This window comes from Pocillopora verrucosa, chromosome 3, assembly GCF_036669915.1.
Source record: "Pocillopora verrucosa isolate sample1 chromosome 3, ASM3666991v2, whole genome shotgun sequence".
Taxonomy (NCBI): Eukaryota; Metazoa; Cnidaria; class Anthozoa; order Scleractinia; family Pocilloporidae; genus Pocillopora; species Pocillopora verrucosa.
Window position 1 is genome coordinate 27,084,352 of NC_089314.1, and position 23,055 is coordinate 27,107,406.

The 23,055-nt window shown below is 36.2% G+C and overlaps 1 protein-coding gene and 1 non-coding gene across 2 annotated transcripts; both read left to right on the forward strand.

Moving 5' to 3' along the window:
* Positions 1-1,174: 1,174 nt before the first annotated feature.
* On the forward strand, positions 1,175-1,260 carry Trnay-gua (transfer RNA tyrosine (anticodon GUA)). Its single transcript is given in 2 exon segments — positions 1,175-1,211; positions 1,225-1,260. It is a non-coding gene; the product is annotated as a tRNA-Tyr (tRNA).
* Positions 1,261-1,674: 414 nt separating this feature from the next.
* On the forward strand, positions 1,675-20,181 carry LOC131772350 (importin-4). The gene is made up of 35 exons (XM_059088250.2): positions 1,675-1,769; positions 1,856-1,942; positions 2,478-2,557; positions 3,349-3,390; positions 3,608-3,638; positions 3,911-4,012; positions 4,118-4,254; positions 4,341-4,383; positions 4,523-4,588; positions 4,951-5,052; positions 5,537-5,620; positions 6,370-6,534; positions 6,910-6,963; positions 7,040-7,149; positions 7,432-7,466; positions 7,792-7,865; positions 8,419-8,557; positions 9,148-9,215; positions 9,999-10,044; positions 10,492-10,550; positions 11,060-11,117; positions 11,662-11,741; positions 12,128-12,171; positions 12,261-12,372; positions 13,531-13,628; positions 13,838-13,915; positions 14,556-14,613; positions 15,182-15,287; positions 15,694-15,884; positions 16,783-16,959; positions 17,535-17,588; positions 17,975-18,129; positions 18,378-18,510; positions 18,733-18,907; positions 19,219-20,181. The coding sequence occupies exons 1-35, from the start codon at positions 1,707-1,709 to the stop codon at positions 19,356-19,358; spliced, it is 3,246 nt and encodes a 1,081-aa protein (XP_058944233.2). The 5' UTR covers positions 1,675-1,706; the 3' UTR covers positions 19,359-20,181.
* The last annotated feature ends 2,874 nt before the right edge of the window (positions 20,182-23,055 follow it).

Genomic DNA, 23,055 nt, shown 5'->3' on the forward strand with positions numbered 1-23,055 from the left:
CCTATGACTGACTGAGTTTCAATTCCCTATATAGACTGAAAAAAATAGACCACACAATCAGAAGATATTATTTAAAAAAGGTTGGGTAGGACACCACACCTATGTCTACCTTATATCTGCCCTTTTAAAAAGTTACAGGACATTTTGAACATAATTATTGCTGTCCTTTGCTCGCCAGTTTGGCCTACTTTAGTCTTTTTGACAAATTTGATATCTTCTTAATGGCCTGCACTTCAGAACTTTAGAGTTGAACTTTTTTATGCGAGCCCAAAACAAGTGGATTGGTAGCATCCTAGATGGTTGTATACTAGTTGACTACAGTATAATTAGTACTTTTACTTAGTACTTATTACTGAAGAATTCGAGGTTTCTTCATAATTTGGTTGTGATGAACTCATTCAGAGCCACCTTAAGTTAGGTTGTAAGTAGTCGTCTAAGATGTCAAGGGTTTCTTGTCATCTATGGTCCCTGACAAGACAATGATTAAACACTAACCCCTTTCATTTTACGCATTTCACAATTATTTTGCAATTCTTTTTATTTTACACTATTACAAAGAAAAAATATGTAAGGTATGTGAAAGTCTCCATAGGGAAGAAAACAAATGAACCGGTTAAATCAACATTTCACCAGGCATTAGGGAGTTTATTTTTAACTAGATAAAAAGGAAGACTTTCACTGTGTCTGGTTTCATAAGATGTGTTTTAAGGGTGTGAAAATACGGGAGGTATATTGATGAAAGGTTTGATTTAGAAAACAACAGTGACAAAACAAAAAGGAAGGCTTGGTAACTCCTGAGAATTTTCTCATTTCTGATTCGTATCAACGCACTTAGAATCACGGCTTTTCCTCTGCGGTCCACCGTTTAATGTCAACTGATCTATTGAAGGAATTGATAAACAAAGTGAATGGGAATAAGTCGAAGAAAATTTAACATTACTTTGGAAAAAAACCATATTTTTTTTTAGGGCCCTAAAAAACAAAAATACACTATAAATTGCAGAGAATGTTAAGAAAAGTAAAATTTCCAACAATTTAAAGAAATTTTTATTTCGTTCGCTGGTGTTTTGGTTTGTGATGTGACGATTTCTCTGTCGATTGTTTCAGCTTTCCTCTTGTAAGCGTACACATTGTATAAATAGTTAGACTATTTTTCGGTTATCTCTTCGTGGCTCCTTCGATAGCTCAGTTGGTAGAGCGGAGGACTGTAGAGTTGATGTTGTCATCCTTAGGTCGCTGGTTCGAATCCGGCTCGAAGGATTTTTTTTTTCTTTACCATCAGAAATTCCATTCTTTTCTTTTTATTACCTTTGACTGATGAACCGGAATGTATCACGATGTTTATTTTTTTTAACTCGTCATTTTTTTCTAACTAGGTTATAAATAATCCTCAACTTTTGAGTCATCACAGAGAAATTCAACCAGCAAAAAGTGAGATTTCCATTGCCCAGGTTCACTTGAATCACTTTCGGGTACTCTTTTTGGGGTAACTCCATTACTTGGCTTCACTTGAATCCAAATTTTAGGGTACTTTTATTAGTAGCAGTATTTTTTTTTTCACTCTGTGCTCAATTTTTCTTCATTCAACTTTTACGCTTAGACACGTTTTACGCGTGCGGAATCTGCGCGGAAAACTGCTTTCGCGCGCGATTTTGTTTTGTTGTATCGCGGGCTTATTTGTCGATCAACGCAATGTAAAGAAGAATATGGCGGAGTTGGAAGAAATTCTTGAAAAACTACTTGTTCCTGACAACACAGTGATACGGCAGGTAATACATATATCCCTCCTAACTCTGGCCAATTGATGTATCATTTGTTTATGTAATACAGGAGTGGTTTACTTGCATTATTTAAGGCAACTTCTCAACTTCGTGAAGCATTCAAGAACCCTGCTGTCGTACCAGCCCTCATTACTGTCTTAGGCTCCTCTCAAAACCCTCAGGTAAGACTTTAAGGTTCTGCAAAGTTTTTGAGTTTCAATTTAATTAATTAAAGAAACTGTTCCGAAGTCTTATTCGTTATTTCCTCCTCGTTCATCACCTAACTTGTCAGTGTTAATTGGTGTTAATGGACCTTTATGCCATTAAGTCGAGTAAAGCTCCTAACTGTCTCAGCCAACATCAATTTATGTTAAAAGGTCAAATGTCAGAGGAAATACGACTGAAAAGGTTTCACGTTTTTTTTAGGCATCGATTTGTTATTCTAGTATGGTTAACGAATTTACTGTAAAACGTACACAACGTAAACACGTGTTACTTGAGAAAAATTAACGGGGGGAGGGAAAATTATTTTCCTGCAGTGACGGAGATGAGGTATTTTAAGCGACTGCTATTTTTCCGAAAGCGAGTGTTGCTTAGTGACCTTACAGGATGTTCTTGAGTTTTACTAATATATGCTTAACACTTCTTATACACTATGAAATAGAAATAATAGCTTAAATATCGTTTATTGTGCTTTTGTTTTTTCTTTTTTTAAAGGTAAGACAATATGCAGCAGTTTTGTTGAGAAGACGGGTTGTGAGGCAGTGGACAAAACTTTCCCCTGATGTTCATGCCATGTGAGTACAAAATGAAGTTGGATTCAAGCAAATTTGCATTCCTGCCTGATAATGCTGTATCCATACTCTCCATGCTCTTTGTTATACATTTATTTTGGTATTGACAAGGATAATTTTTTTTAAGAATCAGGGCTTCTTAGGTTGCAGATCATTTCCTAAATTCTCATTATCTAAATTTGTGATTTAGCAGTATCACAGTAAGGAGAAAGTAGATGCTGGTCTTGCTCAGGTTTTAAAGGGTGTTTGGAAATTTAAAGGGAGAATAGTTAGAAAGAGTATCTATACACAAAGATGAGGAATGGAGAAAGTTGGAATGAGAGCTGTAAAGGGCTTGGGACACTCAAAGTGATTAGCTCATTCTCTTTCTGGGAAAGGTGTTGACATATTCTTTTTCATCACAATTTTTGAGAGGTGTAAATTTTCCAGGAAAATCACAGAACTAATAAAAGTAATTCCACAGCATTGCACTGTGCAAGATTTTCACTGGTAATAATGTACATGAAAGAATTACGTGCATCTGATCGGCTGAAAATGAGTGCATTTTCATGTAACACAAGTGCATTTAGTTGTAACACAAATGCAAATCACAAATAGCATGTGCTGTCAAAATTTTGTCATTCTTGGTTGTCTGTGAAGCTTTTTTCATGTAAATTATTGACAATTAACAACTCATGCAATTTGGTGTAGGTAAACACTTGTAAATTTTTCAAATTTTTCAAATTTTTCATTTTTTACTATTTTTTGACAATCAAGAAATCAGAACATTTTAAACTGTATTTTATTTGCCCTAGGTTAAGAGAGTCCCTCTTGCAGGTGTTGCTTCAAGAATCAGAGTAGGTTACTTGCCTTTAATGTTAGTTGCATTTGGATGTTTTAATTTGTTGTTGTCTGTCTGAATTTTCAATTTTCTAAATCTGTTTAAGGCAACTGAATTATTACATCTGTTCATTAGTTTCAGTTTCTTGTGATTCAATGTTTTTATAGGTATCTTTTTGTTCATTTTTCAACAATTTGAAACTTCCATAATAGTTGATCTTAATCATTTTGTAGCTCAACTGTGAGAAATTCAGCTGCACAAGTGGTATGTTATTCAAATACTATTAATAGCAACAGAAATGAGTTGAGCAGTTCATGTCTTTTTACCAACTACATATACTGCTACAAAAGAGAAAAGAAGGACTTAGAATCTTCCACTTTCTGCATGCTGCCCTTCCTCCACCTCCCTCTTATGTGAGTCTTTCTTCTTGTCCTTTATTGTAACAGACTATTTCCAGACTTCATTATCAGTTATATTGCATTATGATTTGGCAATGGTCTGGTCCCCTGTTCCTGAAGTTATTGATCTTTCTGTAGGTGAGTGTGATAGCTAAACATGACCTGCCAGCCAATCAGTGGCCAAAACTGCTGGTTTTCCTTCAGCAGCACATCAAATCAGAGCAACCACAGCAAAGAGAGGTTAGTCAGCTTGAAGACTAAAACTTCTTCAATCTATCTCTGTCATTCATCTGGTATGATAAAGAACTCAAATTTGACCTTTCAATCCATTTTATGTCATTTCAGATGGGCATGTTTCTTCTTAGTTCCATCACAGAATCTGCTAATGAACAGTTAAGACCACATTTCACATCTCTGCTTCAGCTTTTCTCCAGTACACTTGAAGATCAACAGAGTAAACTAGTGCCATTTTATACAATAAGGTACGTACTGTGACCTAATAATGTTAGTTTGGGTTTGTAAATGTTTATCCTGTATGATCAGCAAATATATATATATTTTTTGTCAGAGCCCTTACCTGCCTTATTGAATGCATTGGAACTGAGGAAATTGTAAGTTTGCTGAAACTTTTTCTTTCACTATTAGGTGTGTCATTTCAATTCCTGTTCTTTAAATATTTAATCAACTAGGTTTTTTTTACTGTCTGATTAAATATAAATTAATATTTGATATGTTTCTTGTTGTTATTAGCCTTTAGTTAGACCACTTATACCAAAGGTGGTAGGATATATCAACCAAATCTTAGCTATAGATGAGGTAAGTTGCATGCATGATGAGAGTTTTATTTAAACTTGTTTCTTATGTATACCACTAGAGTCACAGCAAATTTTATGTCAAAAGTTCAAACAAACACTTGCTTATTAAAGCACTTATCTGTACAAATACAAAATTTCATGTTAAAATATCGCTCAGTGGGGATCATGAAGGTCAACAAATTTTCCTAAAATCTATCTAAAACTTATCACTTTTCTTATAAAAGCCCAAAATTTTTAAAAATGGCCTAATTTCCCTCTTCTTATTTGTTACAAATCTGTTTTAATAGCACAAGCAACCTACTTGTAAGTTAAAGAATTACCACTAGAAAATCTTAGTTACTTCTCTCTTTTTTTCAATTTGAGGATAAAGCTTGTGATGCTATGGAAATATTTGATGAACTGGTAGAATCAGAAGTCAGTATTGTGACCCCACATTTAAAGACACTGGTTGAGTTCTGTCTTCAGGTTGGTCTTACTTAATCCACTAGTTTACAACTGTACTTCAGTAAAGCTGGGTGAACGTCATGAGCTTTATCACTATAAAAGTGTACTGACGTTGTTGTCTGATATGCTGGTGAACGAGGTCCTGGCTAGGATGGTTCTTGTTAATCAGAGACTAATGTTTGTAAGTCATCATCAGAGTCAAAAGTTGTCAAAATGTCCGTTTTCCTCACCAAGAACTGTCCTTGTGACGACTATTCTCACCCAAAACAGCACTTGAATAAAATAGTACATACATAATGTAACTTTAACCCTTAACCCTTTACACCCTAACACCAGAATGCATATTCTCCATACTGTTCTCTATAGATTTCCAAGATTGCTGACAAGGAGAATTTGTTTAACAATCAAGAGCTTCTTTAGTTGGTGATCATTTCTTAGGACTCTGCTGTTCATAATATTGAAAGGATCAGAGTCATTGTTAGCAATAATTCTAATTTTATTGCAGATTGCAAGCAATTCTTCCTATGGAAATAATTTAAGGATAAAAGCTCTACACTTTGTGAGCTGGTTAGCAAGAATAAAACCCAAGGTGAGCTTTGATAAGTGCCTTGGTTTTCCAAGGGCTTCATTCGCCCAGCCCCCAGATAGAACTGCAGTTACCATGGTTGACAAATTCTTGCAGTCTACCCACACCCATAAACTGCATCAATGGAAGGAAAAAGAGGGTATTTTAGGATTTGGGAAAAATACCAACAATAAGACTTTGAGAGGAAAACTGCTTCCAAAGTGCTTTAGAACTCAAAGATTGAGCTGCCTGAGAGCCTGCCTGCATGCTAAACAGACAGCAGTAAGAAGTCTAATAGGCAGCAGTAGCACCATCTGTAACCAGATTCTATTAAAACACCAGCATTAAGTCTGTTAAATTATCATTGAACTAAATTGAAATTAGAAGTAAGACTTTGTCATTACCACCCTGCCCTCTTTCTTCATTCCTTCCTCTTTTACACACGTGAGAAAAAGGTGCAGCCATAAAGTTTATTGCATATTCCTACACCTTTGCTATGTCAAAGTAGCTTTGAGTGCTATCTTAATGTTCAGCTCTTGTGAAATTTTCTGAAATGTACAGATCTCGACTGGAAAACTTTAACCAAGAGTTAAAGTTTTGGAAGTTAATAGCCAGAAATGGCAAAAGAGAGATTATTTAATCTTAAAAGACCTTTCATATAATATAAAATTTCAATACCTTGAATTTCTCTCTTCCAGTTAGAAGACATTTATGGTTGCTTGACTGTACTTAGTGTAGCTGTGAACAAATACCAATGAATGTTTTTGTAATAGGCACTTGTGAAAAACAAACTTCTCTTGCCTACATTGTCTGTGGTGTTTCCATTAATGGCATCACCACCAAATGAAGATGATGGAGAAGATTTTGATGATGATGATGATAACGATGAGGTGGGAGATGAAACTGAAGCAAGCAGGCCTTGTGCCGTGGCTTCACAGGTAAAATATAAAATGAATTGGTGCTTTGTTACAACAGTTATGGTTTGACCACAAACCTTTTTTGAGCTTTGCACTTGAAAACTTGCATTCAAAATATGCCAAGAATATGCCAAGCAAGAATTTTCACTGAAGAAGTTGCTGAAGTGCCCATACCATTCTTCAAGCCATACTGTTTTCCCTGTTCTCTCCATTTTAGTTCAAGGTCACATTAACATAAATGTGACCTCCCTTTTTTCCATTGTGTTTGAGTGTTCCTGGGATTTTATTTCCTTTCTCTGAGCTATTGTTCGACTTGTCATTTCACCATATCTGAACCCTGGCTTTCATTTTTGAAATTGTTACTGTTTTCAACTCATCCCACCACTTTTTCTGTAGGTACTTGATGTTCTTGCTCTCCATTTCCCACCTGAATCAGTTATTCCACCTCTGGTAAGTAAACTGTTTGGCTGAATAAACTGTAGTAAGACTGGACCTGGAGAACTTAATGTTTCTGATGCCTCTACAGATGCAATTGGTCCAGCCAGCTCTTACAAGTGAAGATCCTTACAAGAGAAAAGCAGCTCTAATAGCACTGGCTGTACTTGCTGAGGGGTGTGCAGACTACATCAGGAACAGGTTTGATTGTGTTTTACAAAAGCTCCATTAATTACACAAATGTTTAGTTCAATTAGAACATCCAACACTTGCTCATCTATTACCAATGAACTTTTAAGAGATTAACAATATTCATAGGGGCTCCATGCTTGTGAAAACAGTTAATTTACATGGTAGTTGATGCCTAGTATATAGGCTTGAAAGAGTCAGTTAACCTCACTACATTACATCAACAAATTTCTAGTCGAAACTTCACTGTATGGTTCACCACCAACTTTTTACTGTATTATTTTTGGGCTTTAGATACCTTGAGGCAGCATTACAGACAATTTGTAGAGGTGTGTAAAAGGAAACATTATGTTAGTGAATTTTATTAGTACTCATATGACTCAAAGAGGTGGGAGATACAATAAAAGTTTGATATGTTTCCATGACCAGAATATTTTTTATTAGCTAATATTTGTATATGTTCAATCAAATTTAATTGTTTTAATTGAATAGAATGGTTGTGTGTGAGACTAACAATTATAACTAATAAATTAAGGTAACAAAAAAAATACAAAAAGTAAAAGAAAACTTATTGTCCTTATGTAGATTATTCTGGTGTAAAATGTGGTACAACTTTTTATAAAATATCAAGTTACTACATTTCATTCTCTTCAGGTCTTGCAGATCAGAATACACTGGTTCAGAATGCAGCACTGTTTGCATTGGGTCAATATTCAGAATATTTGCAGGTGATATGTAGTTTTAAATCTCACTCAAAATTTATAACTTACTTTAAATTAATATTTTATGAATTCCAGCATTTTGTTTGTATTCACTTTATCTCTCCACAGGTCCATGAAATTATTGTACTAATTATAATAATTTCTTTTATTATTATATATTGTTATTGTTGTTATTAATATTATCATTATAATTACAAAAATATGCTAGTGTACTGTATTTAAATAATTGCAACTTACCTCAATATAAAGGCTTTCCATTTAAAATAGATCTTTGGATGCATGATTGTATAATTATATATGAGCTATTTACAAGGCTAAAATATTTAAAAAGCAAAAACCAAACATTTTCAACTCTAGGTCATCATCAGGCTAAAATGACTGAATACCCCAATGATGACCTAGGATAAAAACATTTGGTTTTTACTTTTTAAATATTTTAGCCTTCTAAATAGCTCATTCTTTAAACCTAAGCAAACTTGATAGACATGTATTTACATATTTTTCTGTTCAACAATTATTATTTTATTCAAGAGATTGTTTTTATTCTGTTTCTTTACAGCCAGATATTAGTAAATACAGTGCAGATATCCTCCCACTTCTGTTTGAGAGACTTGTTAATACCTCTGCTGAGAGTGGACAAACATCACCCAGTATATCAAGGACTTACTATGCATTAGAAACATTCTGTGAAAATCTAGGTAATAAGATTTGAGATTTTTATGTTAAATATATCATGCTGTGCTAACAAGAAAAAAAATAGATTAATAAAAAATTTAGAGAACTTTTTGGGATTTATCTGGTATCAGTAACACTTTGTGTCTAGCAAGACACTTTGTCTCTCAGTGCCTCCCTCCATCCTAGGGCATGAATGTGTATCAGGGAAGACTTGTGAAGTTATGGTGATGGTGGGGGGAGGGGGAGGGGGTGGGGTGAAATGGTGTTTACCTTCAGTGGACTGGCTTCCCATCCAGGGAACATAGTTGTACTCCTGGTGGCTTCATGCCATCAGGAGAGGTTCAAGAGCAGACTTTACTTTTACCATGGCTTAACTGGTTACTTGAATCATTTTATAGAAATATTTTAAACCACAGAAATTTCACATGTTCAGATTTGCCAAAGAGGTAGTATGGAAATTAAAGAATATTGTAGTGTTGATGGATGTAGTTTTTAATAATGCAATTTTTACCAGAGTGGAGTAAATTCTCCTTTTCACACAGTATTATACACGCACAATCACTCTACTAAGACAGCTGATTAATTGTTAGAGTTAATGGATTTTTTTTTGTAGGAGAGGGTATCCTTCCATATCTACCGAGATTAATGGAGAAACTACTTGTAGCACTGTCACCTAGTACAGTAAGTTTTTTCTATTAAGTATCAGAATGTGATGAGTGTGCTTTCATGAATATATCTGCATGCAAGGACTGTAATTTTAATAATGATAAGATGAAGAATTTCAGGTATATTTTAAAGCCAGCAAGTGCATATATTTCCCATTAGATCATGAGAAAGGTTCCACTTAGTGGTTGAATATTCACTCTGAGTTATAAAAATTGAAGTTTACATTATTTTTTGAAAGAATAACAAAGAAAAAAATACCACTTCTTGTTTAACTAGGGATGTTTATGTGAAGAGGTGAATTCTGTTTGAAGTTCTTTAACCCTTTAACTCCTGGAAGTGATTGACATAAAAAGTCTCCCTACAATATATATATACTATTCAGCAAACAGGTAATGAGAACATTCAAACTTATCAGGTAGAAGCCGCTATCTTGATCTAGCACCAAGTTCTCATGACTAATTTACCTGGAAATGTGTAACAGTTAGAGGGAAGAATTAACAATCAGCAGATCTTTTGAGTTAAAGGGTTAAATATGTTTTGAGAGGGATGGGGATGATTAAGGCAAAAAAAACATTGTTTGCCATGCACCCTTTGACAAACATTGAGCCAGTGAAATTTCAAAATTTTTTACAGTAAACTATAAGTATGAAAAATAAAACTGAGAACAATTGAATAGAAGGCATTTACATGAGGTCAAATTTCATATCAATGTAGAACCAGTATGGAAGTGATATGACTTCTAATTGAAAATAAATTAATGACGCAAATGTGATATATTTGCTTAAATCACTTGTGTAGAGTATGCAGATGAAGGAATTAGCAATTAGTGCAATAGGAGCTACAGGTAATTATATTGTGTTCAGGAACATTTGTTTTAATAGCACAGCATTAAAACTCAAATTTCAGAGAGCTCAAATGAATGAACGTTTTATGTGTGGTATTTTCTTGCGAGGCTAAACAGTTCTTAGTTTAATTTATCTCGCTGTTTTTAATGAATTATTGAAGAGAAATGCATGCTTCAAGGATAATAATAATTTTTCAGCTGCAAAACCCCTTGGAAAGTGAAACGCATCCTGAAAGCGATTTACTTTTTTGTAATTAAAAGAAAGGAGCAGGGAATGCTAAAAACAGAAACTGTTATAGATTAAAAATTAGAAACAGTTATACCGGTAAACTCGGCAAAAGTTATAATAACTGTCACTCTCTATGCAATTCGTTTCTTGAATTCCTTGTCATATTCATTCTTTTTTGTTACAAATATGTATATATATGTATATTTTTTTATTTACAGCAAATGCTGCTAAAGAAGCTATGTTACCATACTTTCCACAAATAGTTGAATTTATTAAGGTAATTACCGCACTTCCAGTAGATAGCGATGTTAAATAAAATAATGCCTTGAATTAGGTATCATTAGTCAGATTGCTAAGGTTTCAAATGGGATAGACTGGATACTTGAAAACGATGATTATGGTTGTCATTTGCAGGATCTATGCGTCATCACCTCGAGACAAATATTTTCCTGTCAGGCCTCAGTCAATAAGAATTTTATTATTGGATCATCGCTCTTTATTTTTCTTCCTTTCTTCCTTTAGCTTAGTTCTCGCGGGGCACGCAGGACCACACAGGTCATATAATAAAGACACTCATCGCGTTCCGATATTACGAACAGAAAGCTAGCCTAATAAAAATGGACTTCAAGCTATCTTGATTTTCTGCCAATATAACGAGATGTGAATGCCTTAAAACAGCACAAAAAATGAAACGTATTGGAAGGAAGACCAATATACTTAAAGCTCAGAACGTTTAAATCACTTGTCTTATCGCATGCTGGTATTATTATAATTTCTATTGGATAGGAATATCTTCGCGACACGGGATCAATAGAGAGAAATATTCTTCGAGTACAAGCTATTGGTGAGTCGTCCTCTGATTCTCATGGATATTTCAATGTTATAATCCACAACAATTAAGACTTTGTCTGCTACGTTTTGGATTTGGTGGATTAAAAGGGGACAAACTACTACTTGCTAATCTGTGTTACTTGTTTTATCCTAAAGTGCTTTGATCCATTTACCCCTTTATGCTTTTAATGGCGTTTGTGTTCCCTATCGGGTGATCTGTCTCTCTTTTCCTTATTTTATCACACCGAACGATGTTAAAATATTGAGACAAAATTCCACTATAATGCTCAAATATTTGTCGTATACTTACGAAATTACTGAATTGGTTTGCTTTGCAAGCATCAACATCAACCGACGCGGTTGTTTGAAGGGTGAATAACGCTATCTGCTGGATAAATCTCTACTCGGTGGATAGCGCAGTACGTTTTGTTGATATTTATCCGCTGGGTAGCACTTTATCCGTTGCATAGATAGAGTTATCCGCCCTCTATACAACTGGACCCATTACTGTAACTTTCGATTTAGAAAATTTTACAAATGTTTTGTATTTTTGATAGATACATTAGGTGTCCTGGCTAGAACAATTGGAGCCAGTAACTTTATGCCATTGGCAGATGAATGTGTTCAACTTGGTTTGGTAAGGTTCCCGTATCAAACAATATAGTGCAATTGTTAGTTACCAAAGAAGACACTGAGTCTGTCGTTGATTGACGAACCTTCAATGCGATGTACATACTCTAGAAGGCAGCACGTAGTCCACTAAATACTTTCTTATGCATATCCACTGAAGTCGAGTGCTGAATCGTAATTTCAGTGGCGAACGATCATTTCATGCAAGTCTCGTGTCCATTTTTGAGACCAAGCTGACTTCATTTGGGTAACCTTCTTCTCTCTTCATCTGTTTTCTCTTGTCCATTTTGTTTTATATGAATCAATGTTGAAATTAAGACTCCATCTTAAAACAAAGAGAACCTCGGTATGGCTATCAATAACCTGCTTACAGTTTGAAATATTTTCTTTCAGAGACTACTCCAAAAAGACGAAGATCCTGATCTAAGGAGATGCACGTAAGAATTCTGATTAGTGAACAACTTTCGTTGATATGTGCAGTTAAATGTGACAAATTATAACTGATAGAATTACTTTGTATAATCAGATATGGTCTGTTTGCGTCAGTTTCTACAATATTGAAGAGCAGCATGGGAAAATATTTGAAAGACATTGTTAAGTATATGATTGAATCTCTACAGTCTGCAGAAGGGATTGTGGTAAGTTAATCTAGGTCCTGCTGATGGTACTAGCTTTGTCCATCAATTTGCTCTAAGATTTCGTTTTTATATTTCTGTGGTTGTATTATTTTTTTTACGTGATATATAGATAGTGGTTGAAAGATCTTTCACCCATTGCGTAAGAACAGTTATTTTTCTTTGTCCCGCGCTCGTGACAAGACAAAAAACATCTTTCACTAATTCTTTACCATCTCTCTTATTCTATTCACAAACATGACGCTATCGACATTGCTGATCCTAGCAGTACGCAGGACGCATGTCATATGAACTTCGTAATAGAACTCTTTCACCGTGGAGTCTCTATGGCTCAGTGGTAGAGCATCGGAGCGCGGAATCCGAAGGTCTGAGGTTTGACTCCTCATGGGGACTCAGAAGTTTTTCTTTGTTCAACGCTCGTGACAAGACAAAAAAACATCTTTCTTAACAGTTATCATTGTTACAGCGATTACACTCACGATTACAACTTAGCCTTAGCTCTTTCACTCCCAAGATCTCATTAGTAATTCTCCTTACTGCTGCCGTACAATTATTTTAATGTAAGTTCAGAGAATTTGCCATGGAACGACTAATAATCCCTCAATTGATAGTTTTCTTTATTCTCATCACTTGTCTGCTTGATGTTGTATCGATATTGTACGAGAAATTCTGTTTGGATCAATCATGGGAGTTTGGAGATTAACGTGATAAAGTGATAAAAACTGCATTATCATATCAGTAAACAAGAACTCAGATGACACAAGCATAAAAAGTGAAGAAAAGAAAATAATATCTTCATTAGAGAAGTGTACATTGTTCTTCATATGCAGATATACCTATTCTGTAATGTTGCATAAGCCAAAGTTTCTTATTTGCATTAAGTATCGGCGAAAGATAATACACTTACGGTAGACGTTTGTGATCTTGGCCCGTAAGTAAGTCAACTTTTAGTCTGTACCAGACTCTCGGTGAATAGAAACAATCGAAAAAGCGGGCGAATAAAAAATAAAGAGGCGGAGGTCTGGGAAAGAAAGAAAAGGATTGACGTATTTAAAATAATGCTGAAGGACTCTCCCGCCAATTTTTCGCCGCTCGCCTGGTTGTTTGATCGTTTCTGCCGAAGCTGGCTAATGTATGCTATATTCTTATTATATAATTCAGACGCATTATGCAATTGAAGATGACCCGAGTTTTTTACTGGAAGATGAAGACTTGGAAGGCGATGAGGATGTCGAAAACGACGATGATGAAGTAACTGGGTATAGAATGGTTTTTCTTTTTTAAGTATTGGTAATATAGTTCGTATTGTGATGAATTTTAGGTTCCAGCTGTCTGTCTATTTTCCTTTTCAGTGATTGAATTGCTTTTCATTCTTTTTTTTCCAACCCAGTGATCAAGTGATGTTTACTTTTTCAGAATCTTTGCCATACTTGACTTCCGTTCGTTGTTTGATTCCCTTTGTTTACAGATATAGTGTAGAAAATGCCTACTTAGAGGAAAAAGAAGACACTTGTAACGCTCTTGGGGAAATTTCAGAAAACTCAGGGTAGGTTGTATTGCGTATGTCATTACATTGTGTGAATGATATGTTTGATGCAGATGCTTTTGGACTTGCATCTTGTACCAATCTCCGCCTTCCGTGCTGCCAAGATTTGTGCCCGCATTTTCATCGGAAAGGGCATTCTTAACATACAAACTTGCACTTATGGACGAACGGTTTCGTTATAAACGAAATTTTTCGGCTCGAGGGTTCTTATTCATACCATAATTTTTTTACGAGTAGGCTTCACTGTGCACGTTGTGCGCGCTGCGAACTCCGCTATTACGCAAAATGTTTTCTGCTAAATTTCCATAGGCCTGAGCTAGTTTTTATTGACGATAAACTTGTTACTTTTCTCTAATACTTTTTCAATGAAGATTCTGAATCCTAGAAAAAAGAGGAAGGATCTAGGGGCAAACAGATTTATCCTGATATGTTTATCCAGTAGGTACTATGGAGAAGTGGGTGAATGTGAAATAAGCCTGTTTACTGGCTGTTAAACAAGTTCTCTGTGGCTCGTAAGGTCTGTTGGTCGAATCATCACAAAGGACTCAGAGTTTCTTCTTTGACCTACGCCCATGAAATCACTTTGAAATCTTTCTTTACTGATTAGAGTTTCGATGTTTGACTTTTCTGTTCGTAACAGGAAGGAGTTTCTACCATATTTAGATGAGTCGTTTCAAGAAGTTTTAAAATTGATTCAGGTATGAACTTCCTGTGTTTTAATAGGTCGGTGGATGATTTCAAAACCATTTGAATTGAAGTGATGTGGGAAACATTGCCCTCTAAGACGATGCTTGGATATACAAAGTACCTTAGAAAAAAATTCCTATGGGAAAACTGTATAACCACCGCTCCATCGATAGGAAGTAGCCCCATGTTGTTGAAATCTGAACAACCACTGGCGGGGAATTGTCTGAGAGTCCTGATGAAATGCTGTGAGATAGGGGTGACAAATTTGTGCCTTGGGGGGAGCGTTGATACCTTTAATCTCCTCATGCTCTGGAGATCAGGATATGTTCGGCTCGTATGAGCTAACGGGCTTGAGTTTAACTAAAATTCAAGCCCGTTAGCCGTTGAAACCTGCCTTCCTGTTAAGTTACAACGCATTTTTTGCCAAATCTCTGGGCCACTCAAGGATGATGTTAAACAATACTTCTTTTGAATGTCCTACGGTTTTAAACTTTCTTACCCTTGTATAAACAATTAGGAAGTGAAAGCTTTAATATGATAATATAACAAACCAAGGCAAGTTGTTTTCATCTCTGACAGTTTCCTCACCCAGGAGTGCGAAAGGGAGCCGTGATGGCGCTAGGTCAGTTCTGCAATGGATACCATTCTTTACTTCAAGAAGCTGGTGCAGAGGATAAAACAGCATGTATGTACAGAAAACTATCTAAGGTCTACTAGTGTTGTAGTTACTACTGCAGAAAGGAAAGCCAATCAGAATGCTGGAAAGCCTTTGTATACGATTATTTGACCTTGACTGTCCTTTTTGAATACCATTGACAACTTAATTTTCCATTGCATTGGTTTACATCTAATTTCAAGCATGGGTGTCCCACCTATTGTTTCTGCCCTTGTTGTCCCACTTGTTCCATGGTCTAAGAACATAATGCTGTTTGTTATTCCGTGTTTTTGTCATTCCGCGAACAATTCGAACGATTCGTTTAGAATTTAGCTGACTATGCATAACGCAGACGTTCAAAAGAAGTGTACATTTGAGTGCACCATCTTATCAGCCCAGTCACAACAACTTTATCCTTAATTTTTAATTTTTTCAGTACAACGTATGCTTGGCACAGCCATACCCACTTTTATCGCCGTTATAACTAAGGACAAGGACAGGTCAGTTGCCATGGCAACCCTGCAGTCACTGAATGAAGTACTAAAGGCAGTCAAGTCTTTGATCATTGATGAACAGGGATACCATGACGCCATCGCCGGTGCTGTCAGAACTGTGCTTATGCACAAGGTTTGTTAACTAAATTTCTTCAAATGATTTGTAATCTCCTTTTCACCTCAGAATTTCTCGTTCTCAAAAAACAAGCATAATAGTAAAAACGTGAGTGACGTAGAAAAAAAGAAAACAAAGAAACGAACATCTATAAACGTGTGGCTTCATAGCTCAGTTGATGGTAGCGCCCAGATAATATCTGGAAGGCCTGGGTTCGAATCCCGTCGAAGCCTGAATTTTTTTCCGGCTTCTTTTCTGCAATTGTTTAACCCTTTAGCCCTAAAGAGTGACCAACATCTAATCTCTCCTAACAACATCAACCTTGAATCAAACATTAAGGTCATGAGAATAAAGGAGACGATCACCAACTAAAGAAGCTCTTGATGGTTGAACAAATTCTCCTTGTAAGAACCCAAGGAAATGTGTAGGGAGTAGTATGGAGAATATGCATACTGATGTTAGAGAGTACAGGGTTAGATTACAGCTCTCCTGCGAGGATCATTGCTTTTCTTAATCTTAAACCGCAGGATAAAAAATTATAAAAGATTTCAAAGTAATGAAGTCTCGAAAACTTTTAGTAATGGTGATAAAACAAAGCAAAAGAGTTCTCACTTTGGAGTTTACTGATTTTCTAACTTTGAAACTATTTTGTCTGGACTGAAACAGCACGTGGCTAGATGATACTTTGTAAGATCATCTAATTGATGCTAGTTTGTATCCTGGGGTAAATTTCCTGAAGATAAGATTAGTCCACTGCGTAACCCATAAATTTTAAGTACTTCACCACAAGTTTCTTCACACAGTGGTTCTAATTCTCAGTCACCCTTTTCGGGAAGGACTTTTGGTATCTTAAAACAAAACTGCGCCAAAAACGCCTTTATGGAGATCACCAAATCATGTGTTTCTTGTTCTCTAGACTGCATGTCAACAAGAAGATGATGATGACGTTGAAGATTCAGACCAACAGGCTGAGTTTGATGCCATGTTGATTGAATATGCTGGAGACATTTTGCCTTCATTGGCGACAGCTGTGGGCGGTCAGATCTTTGCACCGTACTTTGCTGGATTCTTGCCTTTGCTTTTGAAGAAAACGGTCAGTAAGAATACAACGTTTACTTGTGTAAACCTAGCAGTAATATTTGTGTCAGCATAGTCTACAATACAATTGAATGGGGAACAACCCTCCTCTCTTCGTGCAAGAATGGCTACGTAAAAATACCAGAGTAAAATGGTACAAGTTCTCGAAGGCTTTACAAATTTTGAAGTCAGTTTTTACCGCCGCATTTGAATTTCTCCCACTTTTTTAGTTATTGCCTAACCTGTTAACCCTTTACACCCCAACATCTGTATGTATATTCTCCATACTGCTCTCTATGCATTTCCTAATGTACTGAATAGGAGAATTTTTTTAACAATCAAGAGTCTCTTTAGTTAGTGATCATTTCCTTTACTCTCATGACCTTAATGTGTGGTTCAGGGATGATGTTGTAAGGAGAAATTAGATACTTGTCACTCCTAGGGGTCAAAGGGTTAAGCGAGAGAAAGCAGGAAATATATATTGGGTGCGGCCCAGTGTAGTAGTTCTTCGAAAGGAGACGGCATAGTTTTCTATTCTAATTAATTACTATTTTGAAGAGGTTAAACAACGTAGTTTATTCCTTCTCGCAGAGAAAATCTTGCCCGGTCTCCGATAAATCATTTGCTATTGGAACTATCTCGGAGGTAAGTTACTGTGGAATTCGATTATTTACTGATTTGTTTTGTTTGGGGACAAATGTTTGCTACCGCTCAGAGAAACCTTTGGTTGACCAATAACGTTACGGAACTAATAACGTTACGGAGAAACGGATGAAACGGGTTTACGAACTGTACTTATAACACTCGACTGACGACAGCACTTCACTCAACTCTGATGGTGATTTCCGTTCAGGTTGTGGAAACATCAGTCATTACTACCTACGACAGTCCTTCTCAGGGCAATTCTCACTCGGAAGATCAGTTCTCACGATCTTGTGTTACTCCTGGTGTCAAACCATATACTGTAATGCTTATAAATCTTTGACAAGGACACATGTAGCTAAAATAACTCCACAAATGTTGTTTGACAGGTAATGCTTGCTATGAGCCACGCCATAGTTCCCTTTGTGCAGCATATCTTTCCTGTGTTCATGACGTCACTCAAAGACGAGGATGATGAAGTAAGAAGTAATACTATCTATGGCCTTGGTATTCTGGCCTTTTATGGAGGAGACCTTATCACACCGTATCCGCATGTGTATTTTTGGTACAAATTTTATTGAATTACTCAGTCAAAATGTTTACCTTTTATTTCAAAGTGTAATGTAAACATTTTTAAAATTAACTTTCGCCCTGAAGAGGTACTGAAAGCTGTAAATTCGATTCTTCGCCGTCTCTCAAAGACGACTTGCAACGACAAAGCTGTTGGACGACTGTTTTCTTAGAGATAATTTGTGGGGATGATTTGTGGGTGTTTTCTTAACTTCTTTCAAGTCAATATCCAACCATTTTAGAAGCTCTGTTTGTGATCCTGTCCCAAAATCAACCTCCTCGAGTGGTGGACAATATTTGTGGAGCTGTCAGCAGGATGATTATGGCAAATAGGAATTTTCTTCCTCTGGAAAAGGTGAGGATTGCGTTTTCATTAACTTCACTTTTCTTACATTCAGTTTATTTTCCTCTTTCAGGAGCAATTACTTGGCTTCCCGTGCGGGTCTTTGTGTTCTGTTCTTGAGTAAGACGTTTAACTCACGCAATGCCTCACAATCACAGGGAAACCCGACGGGGGGAGGGCAAGGACATGAAATAGGGTACTAACCGACTACATCTTGATCCACTGTTCTTGCAGGTTTTTCCAGGATTATTGCAGTGTCTTCCCTTGAAAGAAGATTTTGAAGAAAACGATCCCGTATATTCATGCATTATAGAACTTTTTAGTGATCAGCATCCTCTCATCAGACAGTATTTACCACAACTTCTCGCAATTTTTTCACAAGTTCTACCTTCTGACACACTACAAGATGGTGAGTAACTGAAGATATGAATGGGTCCAGTTATTTCAGGTCACTGTAGAAACTAGATGTAAAAATCATTATGGATTTCGCAGTCAAATTTCACTCGTTTACTCCCTGTCCCCTAGAGTGGCCAATTGCTTATGTCTTGTAACGATGGTAAGTATCGGACGAGCATAGTCGAATATTCTGTGTTGGTTTTGACTCATTCTTTGATTTTTCAATTTTTTTATTTCGTTTAATCAAAGAAACAAAAACAAAATAAAATTGCTGAAAGAAAATTCGATCCAAGAAAATTTGTCTGATTATGTATATGTTTTCAGGTATTCGTTCAGGACTTGTCAGTGTGATACAAAACATTCACCAACAATCTCCACAAAGATTCCAGAACATTCTTGCAGAAATGCCTCAAGAGCATGCTCAAGTGCTGATGACCGCTGCCACTGTGCAGGCGCCCGGTTGACATCACTTGCGATTTTAACTACATCGCAGAGGATCATTGCTTTCAGTGAAAAGTGAAGAGACCTATTTGTCTCCCATAAGCAGTGTCGCCTGAGTTATCAACTGGCTTATGTAAACAGAGACAACATAAGATTTTGCAGGGTGGGAATGTCGCTATGATTTGCTTATCGAACAACTTACCACGCAACATGCAATTAGAAATGGCAATAGGACTTTGTGGAGTCCAATACAGGCTGAAAGTAATAACCAATCACGTTCGAGAAGTTAGTTACAGTTTTGATTATCATAGAAATTAAAAGATAAGAGAAAAAAAACTCGTATATGAAAATATGACCACGCACATTTGAAAGGTTAATGCAAATATCTTTGAATGAATTGAAAAGAGACTGGAAAGTGGTAGTTAAATATTTTTAATTTGTGAAACTTATTTACGGAATGCATTGTAACGTCATCACCGTTTGTAAGGTATTACTCATACAAACAGGTCTCTTTTCATCTTTTCATTTGACAATAGCACAGCTAAATTTACTACCAAGTACATGAAACTGGAGAAAATGCATTTATCTGAAATGATATATTTAATAGTTAAAGTGACTTCAAGCTGTCATTGTGAACAGTCAATTAAAGAAGTGTATTTTAAATCTCGAGCGAATTGCAAAATCTAAAGAAGATGACAGAAATTTGATTACTTTGTATTGGTATTGAGTTCTGAACGTATCTATGTTCTAACTTTGTAGAATTCCGTGTTCGGAAAAATCTGATTGAAGATCGATAACAATTAGTTTACAAAAGCAGAAGAAGAATAAAAGTTATGGTATACCTTGTCTAATGCGTCAGATTCGCTAAACTTTGTGCGTTTTCAGGAAATGCTTAAGATGCCCAAAGCTTTCCGAATATTTAATTAGCGGATCCTACGTCTCTCAAAGCTTGCTGAACATGCTTTCGTTTGATAGTGCAGCTGGCAGTTCCCTCGGGCAATATGAAGCGAACCCTGTGTTTTGATTGGATGCTATTTTTATTGAAGTTGAAGAAATGTTTATTGGGTGTTGCTCGTGCAATTTGTCTGGTTTTAACAACCTTTTTACAATGGAGTAACTTATTGGCTCACCCTGGACTGGACTTTTAATTCATGCAGAAGGTACGTATACAATTGACCATCTGTGTAGATCTGTACGACTGAGGACCTTGGGATCCTTTAGAAGTGATTCACGTAACTGTTCCACGTATGGATTGAATTTCTCCACATTTTTGTCTTTGAGTCATGTCATGTTTTGTTTTATTTTCTCCGCGCGATCAGACAAACCAGAAACTAAGCTTAGTGAATTCTATTGTCGACTGTTTCTCGCTGATATATGTATGAATATATCTTATTAAACGTTTTTGTGTGTAAGATCGCTGGGTATTTTACGAGTTGTGCCGTATTTTTACGAGCCCGCCGGGTGAGTCAAAATACAAACAACTCATAAAAACACTCGGCGATACTACACACCAAAACGTCTGATAAGTGATTTATTATCCTAATTTTTTTCTGCTACGTCTTTCTGCTCATAAGGCAGGAAGAACAAAGCGGATAGAGAAGCGTAGCGCGCGCAGCCGACTGGTTAAACAGGGTTTTTTAACCAGAACCAATCTGTTCTGTTTTAAAGCCCGCAGGAAGCGGCTAGAGCACGAAAGAAGTGTAGGGAGAAACATAAGACGTAGTCGAGTGTTTCTCACTTCTTGAGTGAGTAATCTTTGTTTGATTTTAAAAATACGATCGAGAAAGAAAGCAAAGATGCATGAGATGATTCACAGAACCATCTCAATGCTAATCCTGGCATGTTTCTCGAAATATTCGCCATAATTTGCGTGAGTTTGTTTTTGTGTTCTTATTTCTCTTGGAAAAGTACCACAGTCGCGCGATAGAGGGTAATTCAGTCGATGACGCTGCACGTGCAAGAAGTAATATTTCATTTCCTTGGAGGAACTGAAACTTAATTTATTTCGTGCCATTCATAAAATAATGTAATCGGAAATTTAATAACTTACTTTACTAATTGTTCAGTATAAAGTAAGCTTCATTCTACTTTCGATCAACTGGTAAGACTGATTTGCTACGCCACACGGTAAACCCGCATGACATTCGTTAAAATGTGACGATTATTCATTACCTGCAAAAGAAGGGGAGACTGGTAATGAAAACTTCCGCCACGTCACCAGAGAAACCGAAAATGCACACTTCCCCGAAGTTCCAGATTAACTTATTGCGCCATGACCGGGAGTAAAAGTTTCAGTAAATATTTGAAATGACTTCTGAGCTGATTTGAAAGAAAACTTGAGCAGGTATGTGGGAGTCAAATTAAATGATCCAAATCTTAATTGAACCACATACTATTAACACTCAGGCTTTAGTGGTATTTTTGAATGTCGTAATTTGTTGGTTTTTACACTCGAACATATCACAACGGTGTTATAAGAGTTTGTGTTGTCATCTGAATAATACACAGCCTCGGTGAGGTGGTAGACTGGTGAAAGTTTTGGAATGTAGGGGAATTAATTGTTCATCTTTTTGTCGTTTCACCTTCAAAAGCATCAGTCACGGACTCAACATCTTGGTAAATATGACATGGAAACCAAGATTTATATCGGTTTTTTCTTCACTGCATTTACAAAAAAAAATATTTTTAAGTATAACTTTGAAAAGTTACCGTTCTTTTCACAAAGTCTAAGGTTAATATTGTTCCTCTTTGTCCTGTGACTAATAAGATATGATGCGTTGTGCAAAAATCGCCTCCGAAGTGAAATGAATTTTTATGAAGCGATTGTGTCCATCCTTTGTGGCTTCAGGTCTTGTAATTTATCCTCATCAGCTCAGTAAGGTAAAATTCTTTCTAAGCAGCACACTAGCCCAATGATAATGAACCGCCACAACAATGTTTTAAATGTTGCCATTTTTTGCGGAATGTCAAAAAACTTTCTAGATTGCTTTCGCAGAAGTTTATCTCTTTTGCTAAGTTGACAATGTATACACTTTAAACTTATTAAATGACACCTTCAAAAATTTACTTGGTTAATGATGAGTTACATCTGTGATCATGTCTCGCTCTTTCATAAACGCTAGAGAAAACCGAAAGATTGATGCTCTCGATACAATCGCGCAAAAAAAAGTAAATCAGTGAATAGATGAATACATAAAACGAGAAACTTAGAGGAAGCTTGATCATAAGAGGCTTTATTGCAAGTAAGTTTTGACCGCTAGTACAAAGAATTGAAGAACTACGCATGGTGAAAGTGGTGTTTTGACTGTAGACTATTCTTTGCTAATTTCTTTGGATACTTGCTATGCAAAATCATTTATTTGCCTTTGGCTATGTTTGTTTGATTTGCAGCAATTTTCTTTTCCATATAAAAGCGAAATTAAAATAAAATACATTATTTAGAGAATAAGGTCTGTTGGAAAATAAGAGGCTGGAGAGAGAAGTTTTTCACTTTCCTCACGCGATCAAAGAGACCAAAAGGCGAAGGTCTAGTTCGACCACAAAATCCTGATTAAAAACTGTTGGTCACAATGAAATTTTTTCCAAACGATCTGTGGAGGGAATTCATGTGCTTCAGTTTTACCAATCCTCGCATCTTCTTGGCTTCAGTTTCTATTGGTAGTCGGTATTGTTAATCCTAACACCACGAGCCCAGTACAGAAATTTCCCAGATCTGAGCGA